Source organism: Salmo trutta, chromosome 21, assembly GCF_901001165.1.
Source record: "Salmo trutta chromosome 21, fSalTru1.1, whole genome shotgun sequence".
Classification (NCBI taxonomy): Eukaryota; Metazoa; Chordata; class Actinopteri; order Salmoniformes; family Salmonidae; genus Salmo; species Salmo trutta.
In genome coordinates this window covers 9,738,297-9,755,747 of record NC_042977.1, presented here as the reverse complement: position 1 = coordinate 9,755,747, position 17,451 = coordinate 9,738,297, and the positions used below count along the sequence as shown (strand labels likewise).

Genomic DNA, 17,451 nt, shown 5'->3' with positions numbered 1-17,451 from the left:
TTTAAGGAATACCTGGGATAGGATAAAGTAATCCTTCTACCCCCCCCCCCCGAAAGATTTAGATGCACTATTGTAAAGTGGTTGTTCCACTGGATATCTTAAGGTGAATGCACCAATTTGTAAGTCGCTCTGGATAAGAGCGTCTGCTAAATGACTTAAATGTAAATGTAAATATGTGCAACTAGAGGGGAAAAAACTCTACACCACCTTTACTCCACACACAGAGACTCATGCAAAGCTCTCCCTCGCCCTCCATTTGGAAAATCTGAACATAATTCTATCCTCCTAATTCCTGTTTACAAGCAAAAACTAAAGCAGGAAGTACCAGTGACTCACTCAATACGGAAGTGGTCAGATGATGCGAATGCTTCGCTACAGGACAGTTTTGCTAGCACAGACTGAAATATGTTCCGGGATTCATCCAATGGCATTGAGGAGTATACCACCTCAGTCATCGGCATCATCAAAAAGTGCATCGACGATGTCATCCCCACAGTGACCCCACAGTACATTTCCCAACCAGAAGCCATGGATTAGAGGAAACATCCACATTGATTATCATGGAACCTACCAGGTACAAACCTACATCCGTAAACACGGGCACCCTCATAGATATCATCCTGACCAACCTGCCCTCTAAATACACCTCTGTCTTCAACCAGGATCTCAGCGATCACTGCCTCATTGCCTGCGTCCGTAATGGGTCTGCAGTCAAACGACCATCCCTCATCACTGTCAAACGCTCCATAAAACACTTCAGCGAGTAGGCCTTTCTAATCGACCTGGCCCGGGTATCCTGGAAGGATATTGACCTCATTCCGTCAGTAGAGGATGCCTGGTTATTCTTTAAATGTGCTTTCCTCACCATCTTAAATAAGCATGTCCCATTCAAAAAATGTAGAACTAAGAACAGATATAGCCATTGGTTCACTCCAGACCTGACTGCCCTCGACCAGCACAAAAATATCCTGTGGCGTATTGCATTAGCATCGAATAGCCCGAATGGATGGCATACCAGTGGAAGTATACCAAACTTTTTTTGATATACTCAGAGGACCATTAATAGGTTGTTTTAGCCACTCCTATATAAATGGTATATTATCGGACACGCTACAAGAAGGTCTGATATCATCATTACTGAAACAGGACCCGAGTGGTGTATATATAAAGATCCTGTCACGATCGTCAAAGGGAGTAGACCAAGGTGCAGCGTGGTGAGTGTTAATCTTTGTATTTAATTATAAATCAGAACACTACAAACAAAAGCATAAACAATGACCGTAACATCTTGCATGCTTAACAAGCAGTACAAAAATAAGATCCCACAACTACAGGTGGGGAAAGGCTGCCTAAGTATGATTCCTAATCAGAGACAACGATAGACAGCTGCCTCTGATTAGGAACCATACGCGGCTCAAAACAAAGAAATAGACATCATAGAATGCCCACCCCACCCCACACCCTGACCTAACCACATAGAGAAACAAACCCTCTCTCAGGTCAGGGCATGACAGATCCAGGCCATTTAAAAAATTGGAGGCCTCTGACACTTCAGTGTTGTGATGCAAGAATCCTAGCTAAATGCTTGGCGCATAGAATTAAAAAAGTATTGTCAGATATTATTCATCCTAATTAGACAGGTTTTTTACATGGACGATACATTGGAGATAATATATGACAAGTACTGGAAACAATAGAATACTATGAAATATCGGGGACAACGGCCTGGTTTTCATAGCTGATTTTGAAAAGGCTTTGGCTGAAGTATGACTGGAGTTTATATATAAATGCCTAGAATAAACATTTTGGGGAATCTCTTAGAAAATGGGTTAAAGTTATGTATAGTAACCCTAGGTGTAAAATAGTAAATAATGGCTACATCTCAGAAAGTTTTAAACTGTCTAGAGGAGTAAAACAAGGTTGTTGCCATCAAAATGTTAGCTGTTAAAATTAGATCCAACAATAATATTAAAGGATTAGAAATCTCTGGCTTAAAAACTAAGGTGTCATTGTATACTGATGATTCATATTTTCTTAGAAAACCACAATTAGAATCCCTCCACGGCCTCATAGAGGATCTAGATACTTTTGCTATCCTCTCTGGATTAAAACCAAATTATGATAAGTGATCCATATTACATATTGGATCACAAAAAAATTCAAATTTTAAATTACCGTGTAGTTTACCAATAAAATGGTCTGAAGGGGATGTGGACATACTCGGTATACAAATCCTCTCACTCCAATACATTTTTATAGAAAGTTAGCAAAAATAGATAAGATCTTGCTACCATGGAAAGGAAAATACCTGTTTATTTGTGGAAAGAAATCACCCTGATTAACGCTTTAGTCATATCACAGTTGACCTATTTGCTTATGGTTGGTTTTTAAATTATATGAACAAAAAATATAAAATTTTATTTGGAATGGCAAGTCAGACAAAATTAAAAGGGCCTATTTATATAACGAATATGAATTCGGAGGGCAGAAATGATTAAATATTAAAGCATTAGATCTCTCACTAAAGGCATCACTCATATAAAAGTTATACTTAAATCCAAACTGATTCTCTAGTAAATTGGTAGGAATGTCTCCCCCATGTTCAAGAATGGCCTTTTTCCCTTTATTCAGATTACAACTGCTCACTTTCGGTTTGAAAAGGAAATAATCTCCAAAATATCGTTGTTTTTTAAACAAGCATTAGAAAGTTGGTTGCAATTTCAGTTTAATCCACCTGAAAAGACAGAACAAATAATACAACAAACATTGTGGTTAAATTCAAATACACTAATTGATTAAAAAAATTACGTATTTTTCGATGACATTTTAAAAAAAGGTATAATTTTAGTGAATGATATCATAAATAGGACTGGTGGAGTTATGTCACACATGCAGCTAACACAGACATATGGAAATGTCTGCTCTACCCAAAATTACAACCAACTAATTGCAGCATTACCACAAAAATGGAAGAGGCAAGTAGAAGGAGAAAAAAGTAAGGAACTTGTCTGTCGGCCCTGCATTAAAGAACATAAATGGTTAAAGAAAAGTGTGATAAATAAAAACATATACCAATTTAATTTAAAGACCAAAAAATTGACAGATGTGCCATTTAAATTGCAAAATAGTTGGGAAGAGATTTTCGATGTACCCATTCCATGGCACATGGTTTATGAATTGACACGCAAACGGCGGATTCAAAACTTCACATTTTTCAATTTCAATTTAAATTACTATACAAAATTCTTGCAACGAATAGAATGTTATATATATGGGGGATATAATCTTCCCAGCTCTGCAGATTTTGCTGTGAGGAGGCAGAGTCAATGGTTCAGTACTTTTGTGAAGCATCACAGCACAGTTGAAAAATATATGGCAAATAGAAATCCAAAATGGATGGTGTTAAGAGATAGATGGGAGGGGGTGAATGGAGCTGAAGGATGGGACTAATAATAAGATAGCCAATGTAAAACATACGGGGTCTGTAAAATGTATATAGGTTAAGACATTTTGTGAAATAGCACAGTTACAAATAGAAATCAAACTGGATGGACATCAGAAATAGAGGAAGGACTAAAAACAAACAAAATATAACTATTGTAAAATAGATTGTGTCTGTAAATGTGTATAATATGTATAAACTGAAGGAAGAAGCCTAAGAGTTGTTGTTTATTAGTTTAATCCAATTGGGGGAAGGTTGGTAGGGTTTGCGGGGAATAATAAAGGTATATTCCAAAAAAAGTATGTATATCTATATAGGTATGTGTATGTATATATGTGTATATGTATGAATGTTTATGTATGCCTATGCATATGTATGGGTATGTACATGTATGTATATGGATATATATATTTACCAAAAAAGATATGGGGAATTGGAAATGATGCAGACAATTACATTGATGGAAGCAACAATCTTTCCACAATATTAAGCAGATCCACCCCTAAGGAAAAAAAAAAAATCACTAAGCTAAGGACCCTGGGACTAAACACCTCCCTCTGCAACTGGATCCTGGACTTCGTGACGGACCACCCCGGGTGGTAAGGGTAGGCAACAACACGTCTGCCATGCTGATCCTCAACACTGGGGCCCCTCAGGGATGCGTGCTTAGTCCCCTCCTGTATTCCCTGTTCACCCTAACGACTGCGTGGCCCAACATGACACAACAGTGGTAGGCTTGATTACCGAAAATGATGAGATGGTCTATAGGGAGTTGGTCAGAGACCTGTGGTGCCAGGACAACATCTCCCAAATGTGTGAGCAAGACAAAGGAGCTGATCGTGGACAACAGGAAAAGGTGGGCTGCACAGGCCCACATTGACATTGATGGGGCTGTAGTGGAGTGGATCGAGAGTTTCAAGTTCCTTGGTGTCCACATCACCAACAAACGATCATGGTCCAAACACACCAAGACAGTTGTGAAGAGGGCACTGACAACACCTATGCCCCCTCAGGAGACTGAAAAGATTTGGCATGGGTCCCCAGATCCTCAAAAAGCGGTACCATAATGCCAAGTCTAGGACCAAAAGGCTCCTTGACAGCGTCTACCCCCAAGCCATAAGACTGCTGAACAATTACTCAAATGGCCACCGGACTATTTACATTAACACCCCCCCATTTGTTTTTACACTGCTGCTACTCGCTGTTTATTATCTATGCAAAGTCACTTTACCCCTACCTACATGTTCAAATTACCTTGACTAACCTATACCCCTGCACATTGACTTGGTACCGGTACCCCCTGTATATAGCCTCGTTATTGTTATTTTATTGAGTTACTTTTTATACATTTTGCTATAGTTTATTTGGTAAATATTTTCTTAACTCTTTCTAGAACTGCATTGTTGGCTAAGGGTTTGTAAGTAAGCCATTCACAGTGCATGTGACAAATGAAGTTTCATTTGATTATGACAAAACAATGGATAAATGTTTCCTAGTTGTGCAAAGTTGGTAGAATATTATTCAAAGTGATCAGCAACTGCAATGGCTGACAAATGTGCTCCCACCAAGTATTAACTCTGGGGTGTGAAAACATACGCCATCAAGACATCTTCACTTTTAGTTATTTTTGTCACACTTTCTATAATTTTTCTAACACTTTGAAAATGTGGAGTGGGATGTGTAGATCGGTAGGAGAAAAATCCAGATGTACAGTATGCTTTATTCCTATTTAATTTGAAGGCAGCAAAATGTGAAGAGGGTGTGCAGACTTTCACTAGGAACTGTAAGACAGGAACACAATCACCACATTTGTACAACCAAAGACAATACGGAAATGGAAGAAATGGCAGTAGTGATCAATTTATACACCCCATTGAGCCTGTGAGAAATCTAGCTACGGCAGCCATTCTGTGCCAAAACTGAGGCCAAGCCCCCTCCAGGGTTGGTAGTTGGCATCATACAGTGTTGTAATCAGGGCAACTGGAAAACCAACACCCTGACACAGTTTAATGTGTGGACACAGCGAAGAGCTCAGGGCCTATGTCCCCTGGAGGGATCCCATGTTGGTACAGTTTAAGGTGACTTTGGAGCACAGGTGGAAAAACGTAGTACTGGGGACACATAGGGTGTGGGTGCAGGATTTTTATTTTTTTTTACAATAGTTCTGTCCATTTAGGGTACCGCTTGTGACTCAAGGGCACCCCCAGAAGCAAAAGTTCTGTACAGACACTTTAAACTAACTGTCCAGTGAAAATCGCATTTTTAAAAGTTAATATTCTGTTAAAGCAGCCTTTCTTACAGTATGAGTCGCGGACATGTTAATGGTGGGAGTAAAAACATATACAGTACATGACCAAAAGTGCTCGTCGAACATCTCATTCCAATATCATGGACATTAATATGGAGTTGGTCCCCCCTTTGCTGATATAACAGCCTCCACTCATCTAGGAAGGCTTTCCACTAGATGTTGGAACATTTCTGCAGGGACTTGCTTCAATTCAGCCAGAAGAGCATTAGTGAGGTCAGACACTGATGTTGGGCAATTAGGCCTGGTTTGGAGTCGGTGTTCCGATTCATCCCAAAGGTGTTCGATGGGGTTGAGGTCAGGGCTCTCTGCAGGCCAGTCAAGTTAATCCACACCGATCTCGACAAACCATTTCCGTATGAACTTCGGTTTATGCACTGGTGCATTGTCATGCTGAAACAGGAAAGGGCCTACCCCAAACTGTTTCCACGAAGCACAGAATCGTGTAGAATGTCATTGTGTGCTGTAGCATTAAGATTATTACTCATCCACCAAACTCTACAGTTGGCACTATGCATTCGCACAGGTAGCGTTCTCTTGGCATCTGCCAAACCCAGATTCGTCAGATTCGTCAGACCGCTCCAGAGTTCAATGGCGACGAGCTTTACACCACTCCAGCCGAGGCTTGGCATTGTGCATGGTGATCTTAGGCTTATGTGCGGCTGCTCGGCCAAGGAAACTCATTTCATGAAGCTCCCGACGAACAGTTCTTGTGCTGACGTTGCTTCTAGAGGCAGTTTGGAACTCGGTAGTGACTGTTGCAACCGAGGACAGAAGCTACACGCTTCAGCACTCGGCGGTCCCATTCTGTGAGCTTGTGTGGCCGTTGTTGCTCTTTGACATTTCCACTTCACAATAACAGCACTTACTGTTGACCGGGGCAGTCTAGCAAGGCAGACATTTGACGAAGTGACTTGTTGGAAAGGTGGCATCCAATGACGGTGCCATGTTGAAAGTCACTGAGCTCTTCATTAAGGCCATTCTACTGCCAATGTTTGTCTATGGAGATTGCATGGCTGAGTGCTCAATTTTATACACCTGTCAACAAAGGGCTGAAATAGCTGAATACACACATTTTAAGGCGTGTCCACATACTTTTGTATACACTACCGTTCAAAAGTTTGGGGTCACTTAGAAATGCCCTTGTTTTTGAAAGAAAGCACATTTTTTGTCCATTAAAATAACATCAAATTGATCAGAAATACAGTGTAGACATTGTTAATGTTGTAAATGACTATTGTAGCTGCATTTTTTATGGAATATCACATTATCAGCAACCATAATTCCTGTGTTCCAATGGCACATTGTGTTAGCTAATCCAAGTTCATCATTTTAAAAGGCTAATTGATCATTAAAAACCCTTTTGCAATTATGTTAGCACACCTGAAAACTGTTGTCCTGATTAAAGAAGCAATAAAATGGACTCCGGAATGCTGGCCTTCTAGGCAGAGTTGCAAAGAAAAAGCCATATCTCAGACTGGCCAATAAAAAGAAGAGATGAAGATGGGCAAAAGAACACAGACACTGGACAGAGGAAGATCGAAAACGAGTGTTATGGGCAGACGAATCTACGTTTAAGGTGTTCGGATCACAAAGAAGAACATTCGCGTGACGCAGAAAAAATGAACAGATGCTGGATGAGTGCTTGACGCCATCTGTCAAGCATGGTGGAGGCAATGGGATGGTCTGGGGGTGCGTTGGTGGTGATAAAGTGGGAGATTTGTACAGGGTAAAAGGGATCTTGAAGAAGGAAGGCTATCACTCCATTTTGCAACGCCATGCCGTACCCTGTGGACGGCGCTTAACCGGAGCCAATTTCCTCCTACGACAGGACAATGACCCAAAGCACAGCTCCAAACTATGCAAGAACTATTTCGGGAAGAAGCAGTCAGCTGATATTCTGGCCAGCACAGTCTCCGGATCTCAACCCTATTGAGCTGTTGTGGGAGCAGCTTGACTGTATGGTACGTAAGAAGTGCCCATCAAGCCAATCAAACTTGTGGAAGGTGCTTCAGGAAGCATGGGATGAAATCTTTTCAGATTACCTCAAACAAATTGGCAACTAGAATGCCAAAGGTCTGCAAGGCTGTAATTGCTGCAAATGGAGGATTCTTTGACGAAAGCAAAGTTTGAAGGACACAGTTATTACTTCAATTAAAAAATCATTATTTATAACCTTGTCAACGTCTTGACTATATTTCCTCTTCATTTTGCAACTAATTTCATGTATGTTTTCATGGAAAACAAGGACATTTCTTAGTGACCCCAAACGTTTGAATGGTAGTGTATAGAGTGGACTTACTGTTGGGAATTGTAGCATATACAAGCTGCAGTTTCGAAATGTGGTTGCGCATCAGCAGTTTCTCTCTTGTTACAGTATGTCAGTCACTGACAGTCACTTAATTAGACATGTCAGCTAACAATTTTTAGGTAGGTAAATTAGTCTAGCCAGCTATCATGGCCGAATGCCGACCGGGCATGAAGGGCACGTGCCCAGGGGCCCTGACCTCCAGGGGGCCCCCATTGATTTCTCACTCAGACATCATATTGTGTGTATGTACAGTACTGATTGATGCTACTGACTGTAAATGTAATATATGAAAATGTAAATGATAAATGTAGGCCTGGAATAGTAGGTCTCTGTGTTGATTCTCTTAGTAGAGTTAGTATAGAACCTTTTAGTTCTATTTCTGGGTAGAATGGCAGGAAATTAGCTGTAAAACCGCAAAAACTATTTCTCTGCCTCATGGCATAATGTGTAGATTTGCAGGAAATATGCTTTAAACATCAACATTTTCTTTACGTCTCATGGCAAAATGTGACTCGTTTCAGGAAACTAGGCATATGTCGCATGTCACTACTTCACAGGAGATGCATTTTAACGTAAACAGGAAGACCGGGCAACCATGGCATCCGTGACAGAGAGGGAGAAGCGTTCATTCATGTATGTGGGTAAGAGAGTCTTGCTAGCTACATTTTCAGATATTATACGTTTCTAATTTTGTCAGAAAGTCATTTTCATTGCAAGTTAAAGCTGGCTAGCAAGCTACATGTCTAACAAAAGACTCCACTATGCAAGTAACCATTTCACTGTACCGTTTTACACCTTCTGTATCCTGTGCATGTGACAAATAAACTTAGATTTTATTTGATATAGTGTGTGTTTACCAGAAACAAACATTTGTGGGTTACGATAGGGTCTAAAAAAAAAAAAATCCTCCATGTTCATGAAAAACTGCTCAATAATTGGTTTCAAGTTCGTAACCCAGAAACGGTGTCTCCCGTCATGCTGAACTAGCGGCATGCCTGATAGGGCAAATCTTTGGTTGTACACTACCATACTCACTGTTTAGTACATGGCCTCACATGTGAATCCTTAAAGAAATGGGTGGGGCTAAGGCTTAAGAGGCTGTGAACGAAGATCAACTTCCAATTATTTTTCCATTGTTCCTCAACTGTAGTGTATGATATACAGTTTTCAATCTCTGACTATCTACTTTTATCCAATGTAAAAAACACAATTTCAAATTTTGCTACATAAGACCGAATCGAGCCGGTCGGTGACAAATGTGTAGGATTTCATGAAATTAACTATAAAACTAAAATGTTTCTCTCTGATATCAAGAAGGGGGCCACAAAAACGTTTGGCCTGCGAAATGGAGGCCCGCCCCAACAAAGGAGGCATGTTTTCATGCGCTTGTGTCCCAGGAAAATACTGAATTTCTAATTTGGGGCCCATACTGTAAAAGTTGTGTTAAAGAGATTGTACGAATTGGAATTGCAGGGGGATTTTTTATATATATTTGCAGGACATAACATATCATAGGAAATGGATTATGTTCTACACCACTGGTTCTCAATCCTGGTCCTGGGGACCCAAAGGGGTGCACATTTTTGTTTTTGCCCTAGCGCTACACAGCTGATTCAAATGATCAACTCATCAAAAGGCTTTGATGATTTGAATCAGCTGTGTAGTCCTAGGGCAAAAACAAAATTGTGCACCCCTTTGGGTCCCCAGGACCAGGATTGAGAACCACTGTTGTACACAATCGTGCACCATTTTCAGGAACCCATTTTGGCTACTTTCAAAATGACTGGCTGATATTATATAAAACCCAAACACATCTTCAACTCATACCCAAGTAATGTTGTTGACTATACTCGTATTTGTGGCCAAAGCACAAATTAGAGGAAAAAAACACTTAAAAAACCCCAACTCAAACTTGTATCTCAAACAGACCTTTTCAAAAATTATTGCTATTTTCTCATAGAACACGTCGTCTTGTTGGCTAATTGGCTGAGCTGGCTAATCAGCAGTCTACTTGCATGAATACTTTTTATGACCGGTATACACCCACACCATTCTGTTGTTGGGGTACACACAAACTATTCCAACACAGAAAAGCTGCTTTTTAACATGCCTAATACATTTATTTTATAGAAATCTGGAAACACTGGACAGTTACTTTAAGGGATTATTTTGAATCACGACCTGTAACTGGGTCTCATGGAGAAGTTAAAAACATTTCCCACCCAGTAACATGTTAATATATTTATTTTTTACCTTCTAAATATAGTTTTGTTAAGTGCATTGAATCCAAATGCAGCCTATGAAGAAGCGTTTGTGTTTGAAAACACAGTAACCAAGTTTGACTTAACAGGGCCTGTAGGCAGACAGTGCTGTAGAAGCATGGAAACGGAATTAATCATTTAACTATAGTATTACTGAATCATGAGGTCAATTTTATTCAGCTGTTTTGATGTAGGCCTAGTTTATGCCAAGCACAATAAGTAGACAAAAACAGCCTCGGACAGGCCTTAGACACTTCTGGGATGCATCTCAATAGTTTACCATGGCTTACTCTCTTTGTTTCCTTAATTTGCACTGACATGAAAGAGCGGGACACGTGGGACAAATTGGGCATCTACCCCATTGCGTTCACCAATGTCCAATGTTTTTTTTAAGGCCAGTGAAAAAAGGAGAGGGCACAAGGGGATGAAGCTGCTTTAGACTGTTGAGACGCACCCAGTTTTCCCTTACCCGCTCCACTCAAGATTCTTTAATGGACAACTTAATAAAACATTGTACAGTAACACTGCACTGAATAGCAGTCAACTGGCCTCAGAGAAACCCTAGGCAAGACCCTCTCTCTCTCTCTACTTCAGAATGCATCCCACAGCATCTCTATTTCTGGCCAGTGTGCCTATCTGTTACCTAAGATCTTTCAATCCCATAGAGCACCTTGCTATTCAAATGGGCACTGAGGCTCACACTACCATGGCTCTCAATGATGAATGGAGAGAAAGCCTAACATCTCAATTGTATTAGAGCCTAAGAGCTGCCAGCTTGGCATGCACGTCTACAAATGATTCAGTCCATAGCTTCACAAATAATCTGTATCTATAAACCATTATACACTTCTAATGTGAGCCATTCAATCAGCAAACCTAAGCAACATACAATATAATACAGTATTTGTTTGACAACACAAAACATATGCAATCAACTAATTTTAGACCATGTATGTGTATGTGTTTTGTTAACAACACCTACCATGTTGACATAATGTTTAAAGAAATATAACAACCAGAGAATAGACCAACTCATGTCACAATAAAAACACTATTTAATTTGCGCCATACAGAATGTTTTGATAATGTCCTCTTAATATGATAGGTGATCAGTGAATGGGCCACTGATTCAAACCCATTCTGAAATGAGCTGGCATTATTTCAGCCAACACAAAAGACTTGAATAGAATACACTAGAGCTCACCGAATTCTAGCACAGTTAGTATCAGCCACAACCTCAGTAGGTATAACCTTGAGACAAGACTAATAACTAATTACACACCCATCACGAGAGAGAGAGAAACACACACACACACACACACACACACACACACACACACACACACACACACACACACACACACACACACACACACACACACACACACACACACACACACACACACACACACACAACCCTGCCGAGCCGGACGTCTGCCTCATTGTGCTACACAGCTGTGGTGTGAACATCTATCCCTCCCTTACAAATCAATCCACACACACACATAGGCATCTGACAGAGCCACGTCACACTACAGATAGAAAAAAACATACGGTAGCCTAAGCACCAAAACACAGAGATGCTCAAGATAGTTAGATACCCACTAGAGCTTATTACCAAGCAATAGCACCCAAAATACTGCCTTGCAGAAGGGCATAAATAGGTAGGAGAAGAGAGGGAGGAGATGGAGGATAAAAAGGAGGAGCGGGGGGGCACAAATAATTACCTTCCATCATGATTGCAGATTTTCATTCCTCTGTCCCCCTCCACGGATGGAGGGAGACGAACAGATGGATAGAGAGACAGACAGGCGGATGGAGAAACCCGAGATATTCCAAGTGGCTAAATGATGCCGGGTCTAGGGCATTGCTAATTGCCGAACGGCTCCCAAGTGAAGCGGAACGTCGTTGCTCCCTCCTCCTCCACCCCTTGAGCCCAGACACCAGCACACCGGGGGGTGGGGGAGGTAGCCAGGCAGGCTGTCGGGCCGACGGAAGAGGCAGAGACAGAGGCCCAGGGAAGGTGTAGACAATTGGGGGAAGGGCCCAGCGCGTTAGGCCTCAGTCGCCCCAACAGCACTGACAGACGCCATCAACGAGAGGTGGATGCTGAGGTGGAAAGGCAAAGGAGAAAAACACAAAGCGAGAGAGGCAGACTGAGAGAGAGACAGAGAGCAATGGAGGGCGTGAGTATGCTGCTTGCTGATGTCACACCTGCGCTGAGCCAATCCCGGCACTCCGGCAGTCATCTGCTTTGTCACATGGCTTCTGTCCCCTGATGCCTTAACTCTTTAGCTTGGACTGTTAGCAGATATATTGTAGCCTATACATACAATTCCACACTCATTGCATTTTTCTTTTTTTATTGTATCTGCTAATACAGCAACATAACACAGGGATGCTTAAAATACATATCAACAGTATGTGGACAATTCTACATGCACCTAGTATATTCAGTTTTTTGTGCAGATGTGAAATCCTACCAAGGACACATGTCTTGATTTCTTCATGAGTGTGTGTCTGTATAAATGTTTGGTATGCATGTATGCTTAAACGGTATGCTTATTCACATCAGTATGTTTGTTGCTCTGTTTTCGCATCACAGGATGGCAATCCTTTATGCCAACGTCGCATTGTCAACAATCATCAGCACACAAACGGAGAAGGGTAGTGAGGACATCACACATACCTCAGCTTGACAGAGAGAGGGAGATTTGTCTATTAGGTACATTAGAAGGAGGATTCAAATGTGTATGTGGGAAGGGATAAGGGTATTTATTTGGAATTGGGGTAATTGTCATGGGACAGTTTAGCTCAGAGGCATTCTATAAATAAAATAACCATTCCCTTATCGAAAATAACACATACACTTAGGTTGGAGTCATTAAAACTCGTTTTTCAACCACTCCACAAACTTCTTGTTAACAAACTATAGTTTTGGCAAGTCGGTTAGGACATCTACTTTGTGCATGACACAAGTCATTTTTACAACAATTGTTTACAGACAGATTATTTCACTTAATTCACTATATCACAATTCCAGTTGGTCAGAAGTTTACATACACTAAATTGACTGCTTTTAAACAGCTTGGAAAATTCCAGAAAATGTCATGGCTTTAGAAGCTTCTGATAGGCTAATTGACATAATTTGAGTCAATTGGAGGTGTACCTGTGGATGTATTTCAAGGCCTAGCTTCAAACTCAGTTCCTCTTTGCTTGACATCATGGGACAATCAAAAGAAATCAGAAAAAAAATTGTAGACCTCCACAAGTCTGGTTCATCATTGGGAGCAATTTCCAAACGCCTGAAGGTACCACGTTCATCTGTACAAACAATAGTACACAAGTATAAACACCATGGGACCACGCAGCTATCATTCCGCTCAGGAATGATAGCTGCGTTCTGTCTCCTAGAGATGAACGTACTTTGGTGCAAATCAATCCAAAAACAACAGCAAAGGACCTTGTGAAGATGCTGGAGGAAACGGGTACAAAACTCTATATTATACACAGTAAAACGAGTCCTATATCAACATAACCTGAAAGGCCGCTCAACAAGGAAGAAGCCACTGCTCCAAAACTGCCATAAAAAAAGCCAGACTACGGTTTGCAACTGCAAATGGGGCCAAAAATTGTACATTTGAGAAATGTCCTCTGGTTTGATGAAACAAAAATAGAACTGTTTGGCCATAATGACCATCGTTATGTTGAGGAAAAATGTTTGACCCAAGTTAAACAATTTAAAGGCAATACTACCAAATACACTCAATTAGTATGTAAACTTCTGACCCACTGGGAATGTGATGAAAGAAATAAAACCTGAAATAAATTATTCTCTCGACTATTATTCTGACATTTCACATTCTTAAAATAAAGTGGTGATCCTAACTGACCAAACAGGGAATTTTTACTCAGATTAAATGTCAGGAATTGTGAAAAACTGAGTTTAAATGTATTTGGCTAAGGTGTATGTTAACTTACGACTTCAACTGTACATTTCACATGTGAACACGTGACGTTAATATGACATGTGAAGAAACGTGATAACATGAAACTATGTGACAACACGATCTCTTGTGAAATAAATGTGACAACATGGGGATGCACTTAGGATTTGAACTCAAAAGCTCTTGGTTACTAGCTACCTGAAGTTCCTGCTGCACTACCAGGTCTGTTGACCTATTGAAGATTGGCTAGCTATGTCATGACACTAGGCGAGACCCAAATGCAGACACAGGAGGCAGATGGTTGGAGTTTAAGATGTTTAATAAATCCAAAGGGAATAGGCAAGAGAATGGTCGTGGACAGGCAAAAGGTCATAACCAGATCAGAGTCCAGGAGGTAGAGTGGCAGGCAGGCTCTAGGTCAGAGCAGGCAGAATAGTCAGGCAGGTGTGTACAGAGTCCAGAACAGGCAAGGGTCAAAACCAGGAGGACTAGAAAAAGGCAAAAAGGCAATGCAGGAAACCACGCTGGTAAGCTTGGACATACAAGACGAACTGGCAGAGAGAAACAGGAAACACAGGGATAAATACACTGGGGCAAACAAGCGACACCTGGAGGGGGTGGAGACAATAACGAGAACAGGTGAAACAGATCAGGGCGTGACAAGCTACTGTTTTATTGCCAAGTATACACTTCTGCACTTTCCTAAAGTTGCAGTAAAAATAGAGTAAATATATACCAAAACTATACCAAAGGTGTTATTTCTATAAAATAACAGTATGCTTCTGTATTCCGATGTAAATTACTGTAAAATGTTCAACTGTTACCACTTCACCTTAAATGGTATTTGAACTCATGACCTCTCAGTCACTAGCAACCTGAAGTGTATTGCTACAGTGCAGCTACACCACCAGATTTGTGAGTGTGAAAGGAATATAGGCTACAGACTTATTGGCAGGAATGCATTTCTACACTTTGCTAAAAGCTGCCCAGAATCAAGTAAATGATTGTCCAATTACCACCATTAACATAAAACAAGCAATGCTCAAGGACACTTGACTTCTATGAGCATACATTCTTTGAGGATTTTGAACTTGCAACCTCTTGGTTTGGAGTGCATCAATGTTTCTGCAGTGCCACCAGGTTCATACTCATTGCTTAGAACATATATTAACACACTCTCAAAAGTAATTGTATGGTTAGGGTACACTACAGTGTTGTTCCCTGGGGTACAAAAAGGTCAAAAGGTACACTTCACATACAGTATGAACTCACATGGTACAATTTTGTACCTTGTCGGTATAATGGGCCATTTTTCTACCCGATATTTGTGTCACACCCTGATCTGTTTCACCTGTCATTGTGATTGTCTCCATTCCCCCTCCAAGTGTCACCCATCTTCCCCATTATCCCCTGTGTATTTATACCTGTGTTTTCTGTCTGTGCCAGTTCGTCTTGTTACTTCAAGCCTACCAGCGTTTTGTCTCAGCTCCTGCTTTTCCCCAGTCTCTCTTTTTCCACACACTCCTGGTTTTGACCCTTGCCTGTCCTGTCTCTGAGCCCGCCTGCCTGACCACTCTGCCTGCCCCTGACCCTGAGCATGCCTGCCGTCCTGTACCTTCCCCCACTTCTCTGGACTATTGACCCATGCCTGCCTTGACCTGTCTTTTGGCCTGCCCCTGTGAGATTATTAAACTATTGGTTATTCGACGTGGTCTGCATTTGGGTCTTACCTTCATATCTGATTATTTGAATATAAGGTACGATCATCATTGCGCTTTCAAATGTAGGTGGGGGCAATGTACTGGTGGGGATCATTAGCATATTTGGGTGAGATATATTTGCATTTGTGCCAGCCGTCTGTGAAAGTGTTTAATGTTTATGCCGATGCGAGTCAAGCACCGCCTTTGACACTGTCTGTTCTGCAAACATTGTAAAAAAAATGTGTCAGTAATGAGTTGCACTATAAAGAGATTATTGTGCATTTTCCAGAAAGTCAATGGCAACTTGTTGCTGTGTATTTAACATTTCTTACTTGGAAGTTATTATATGGAACAAAAATATAAATGCAACATGTAAGGTGTTGGTCCAATGTTTCATGAGCTGAAATAAAAGATCCCAGAAATTTGCCATATGCACAAAAAGCACAATTTGTTTATGTCCCTGTTAGTGAGCATTTCTCCTTTGCCAAGTTAATCCCTCCACCTGACAGGTGTGGCATATTAAGACGTTGATTAAACAGCATCATCATTACACAGGTGCACCTTGTGCTGGGGGACAATAAAAGGCCACTCTAAAATGTGCAGTTTTGTCACATGACACAGACGTCTCAAGTTTTGAGGGAGCGTGCAATTGGCATGCTGACTGCAGGAATGTCTACCAGAGCTGTTGCCAGAGAATTGAATGATAATTTCTCTACCATAAGCTGCCTCCAACATCATTTTAAAGAATTTGGCAGTACATCCAACCGGCCTCAAAACCGTAGACCAGGTGTAACCACACCAACCCAGGACCTCCACTTCCGGCTTCTTCACCTGCGGGATCATCTGAGACCAGCCACCCAGACAGCTGATGAAGCTGAGGAGTATTTCTGTCTGTAATAAAGCCCTTTTGTGGGGAAAAGCTCATTCTGATTGGCTGGGCCTGGCTCCCCAGTGGGTGGGCCTATGCCCTCCCAGGTCCAACCATGGCTGAGCCCCAGCCCAGTCATGTGAAATACATAGATTAGGGCGTGATTAATTCATTTCAATTGACTGATTTCCTTATATGAACTATAACTCCAGGTCATCTACAAGACCCTGTTAGGTAAAGTCCCCACTTATCTCAGCTCGCTGGTCACCATAGCAGCACCCACCTGTAGCATGCGCTCCAGCAGGTATATCTCTCTGGTCACTCCCAAAGCCAATTCCTCCTTCGGCCGCCTCTCCTTCCAGTTCTCTGCTGCCAATGACTGGAACGAACTACAAAAATCTCTGAAACTGGAAACACTTATCTCCCTCACTAGCTTTAAGCACCAGCTGTCAGAGCAGCTCACAGATTACTGCACCTGTACATAGCCCATCTATAATTTAGCCCAAACAACTCCCTCTTCCCCTACTGTTTTTATTTATTTAGCTCCTTTGCACCCCATTATTTCTATTTCTACTTTGCACTTTCTTCCACTGCAAATCTACCATTCCAGTGTTTTA

At 41.2% G+C, this 17,451-nt stretch overlaps 1 protein-coding gene across 1 annotated transcript in view; it reads right to left on the bottom strand.

Annotated features, from left to right (window-relative positions):
• LOC115156628 (SH3-containing GRB2-like protein 3-interacting protein 1) overlaps nucleotides 1-12,520 on the bottom strand; it is a 35,980-nt gene extending 23,460 nt beyond the window's left edge. Inside the window, exon 1 of the mRNA XM_029704135.1 lies at nucleotides 12,047-12,520. Coding sequence (XP_029559995.1) covers nucleotides 12,047-12,056 — 10 coding nt within the window. The 5' untranslated portion in view covers nucleotides 12,057-12,520. The remainder of the gene's footprint in view (nucleotides 1-12,046) is intronic.
• Nucleotides 12,521-17,451: the final 4,931 nt, after the last annotated feature.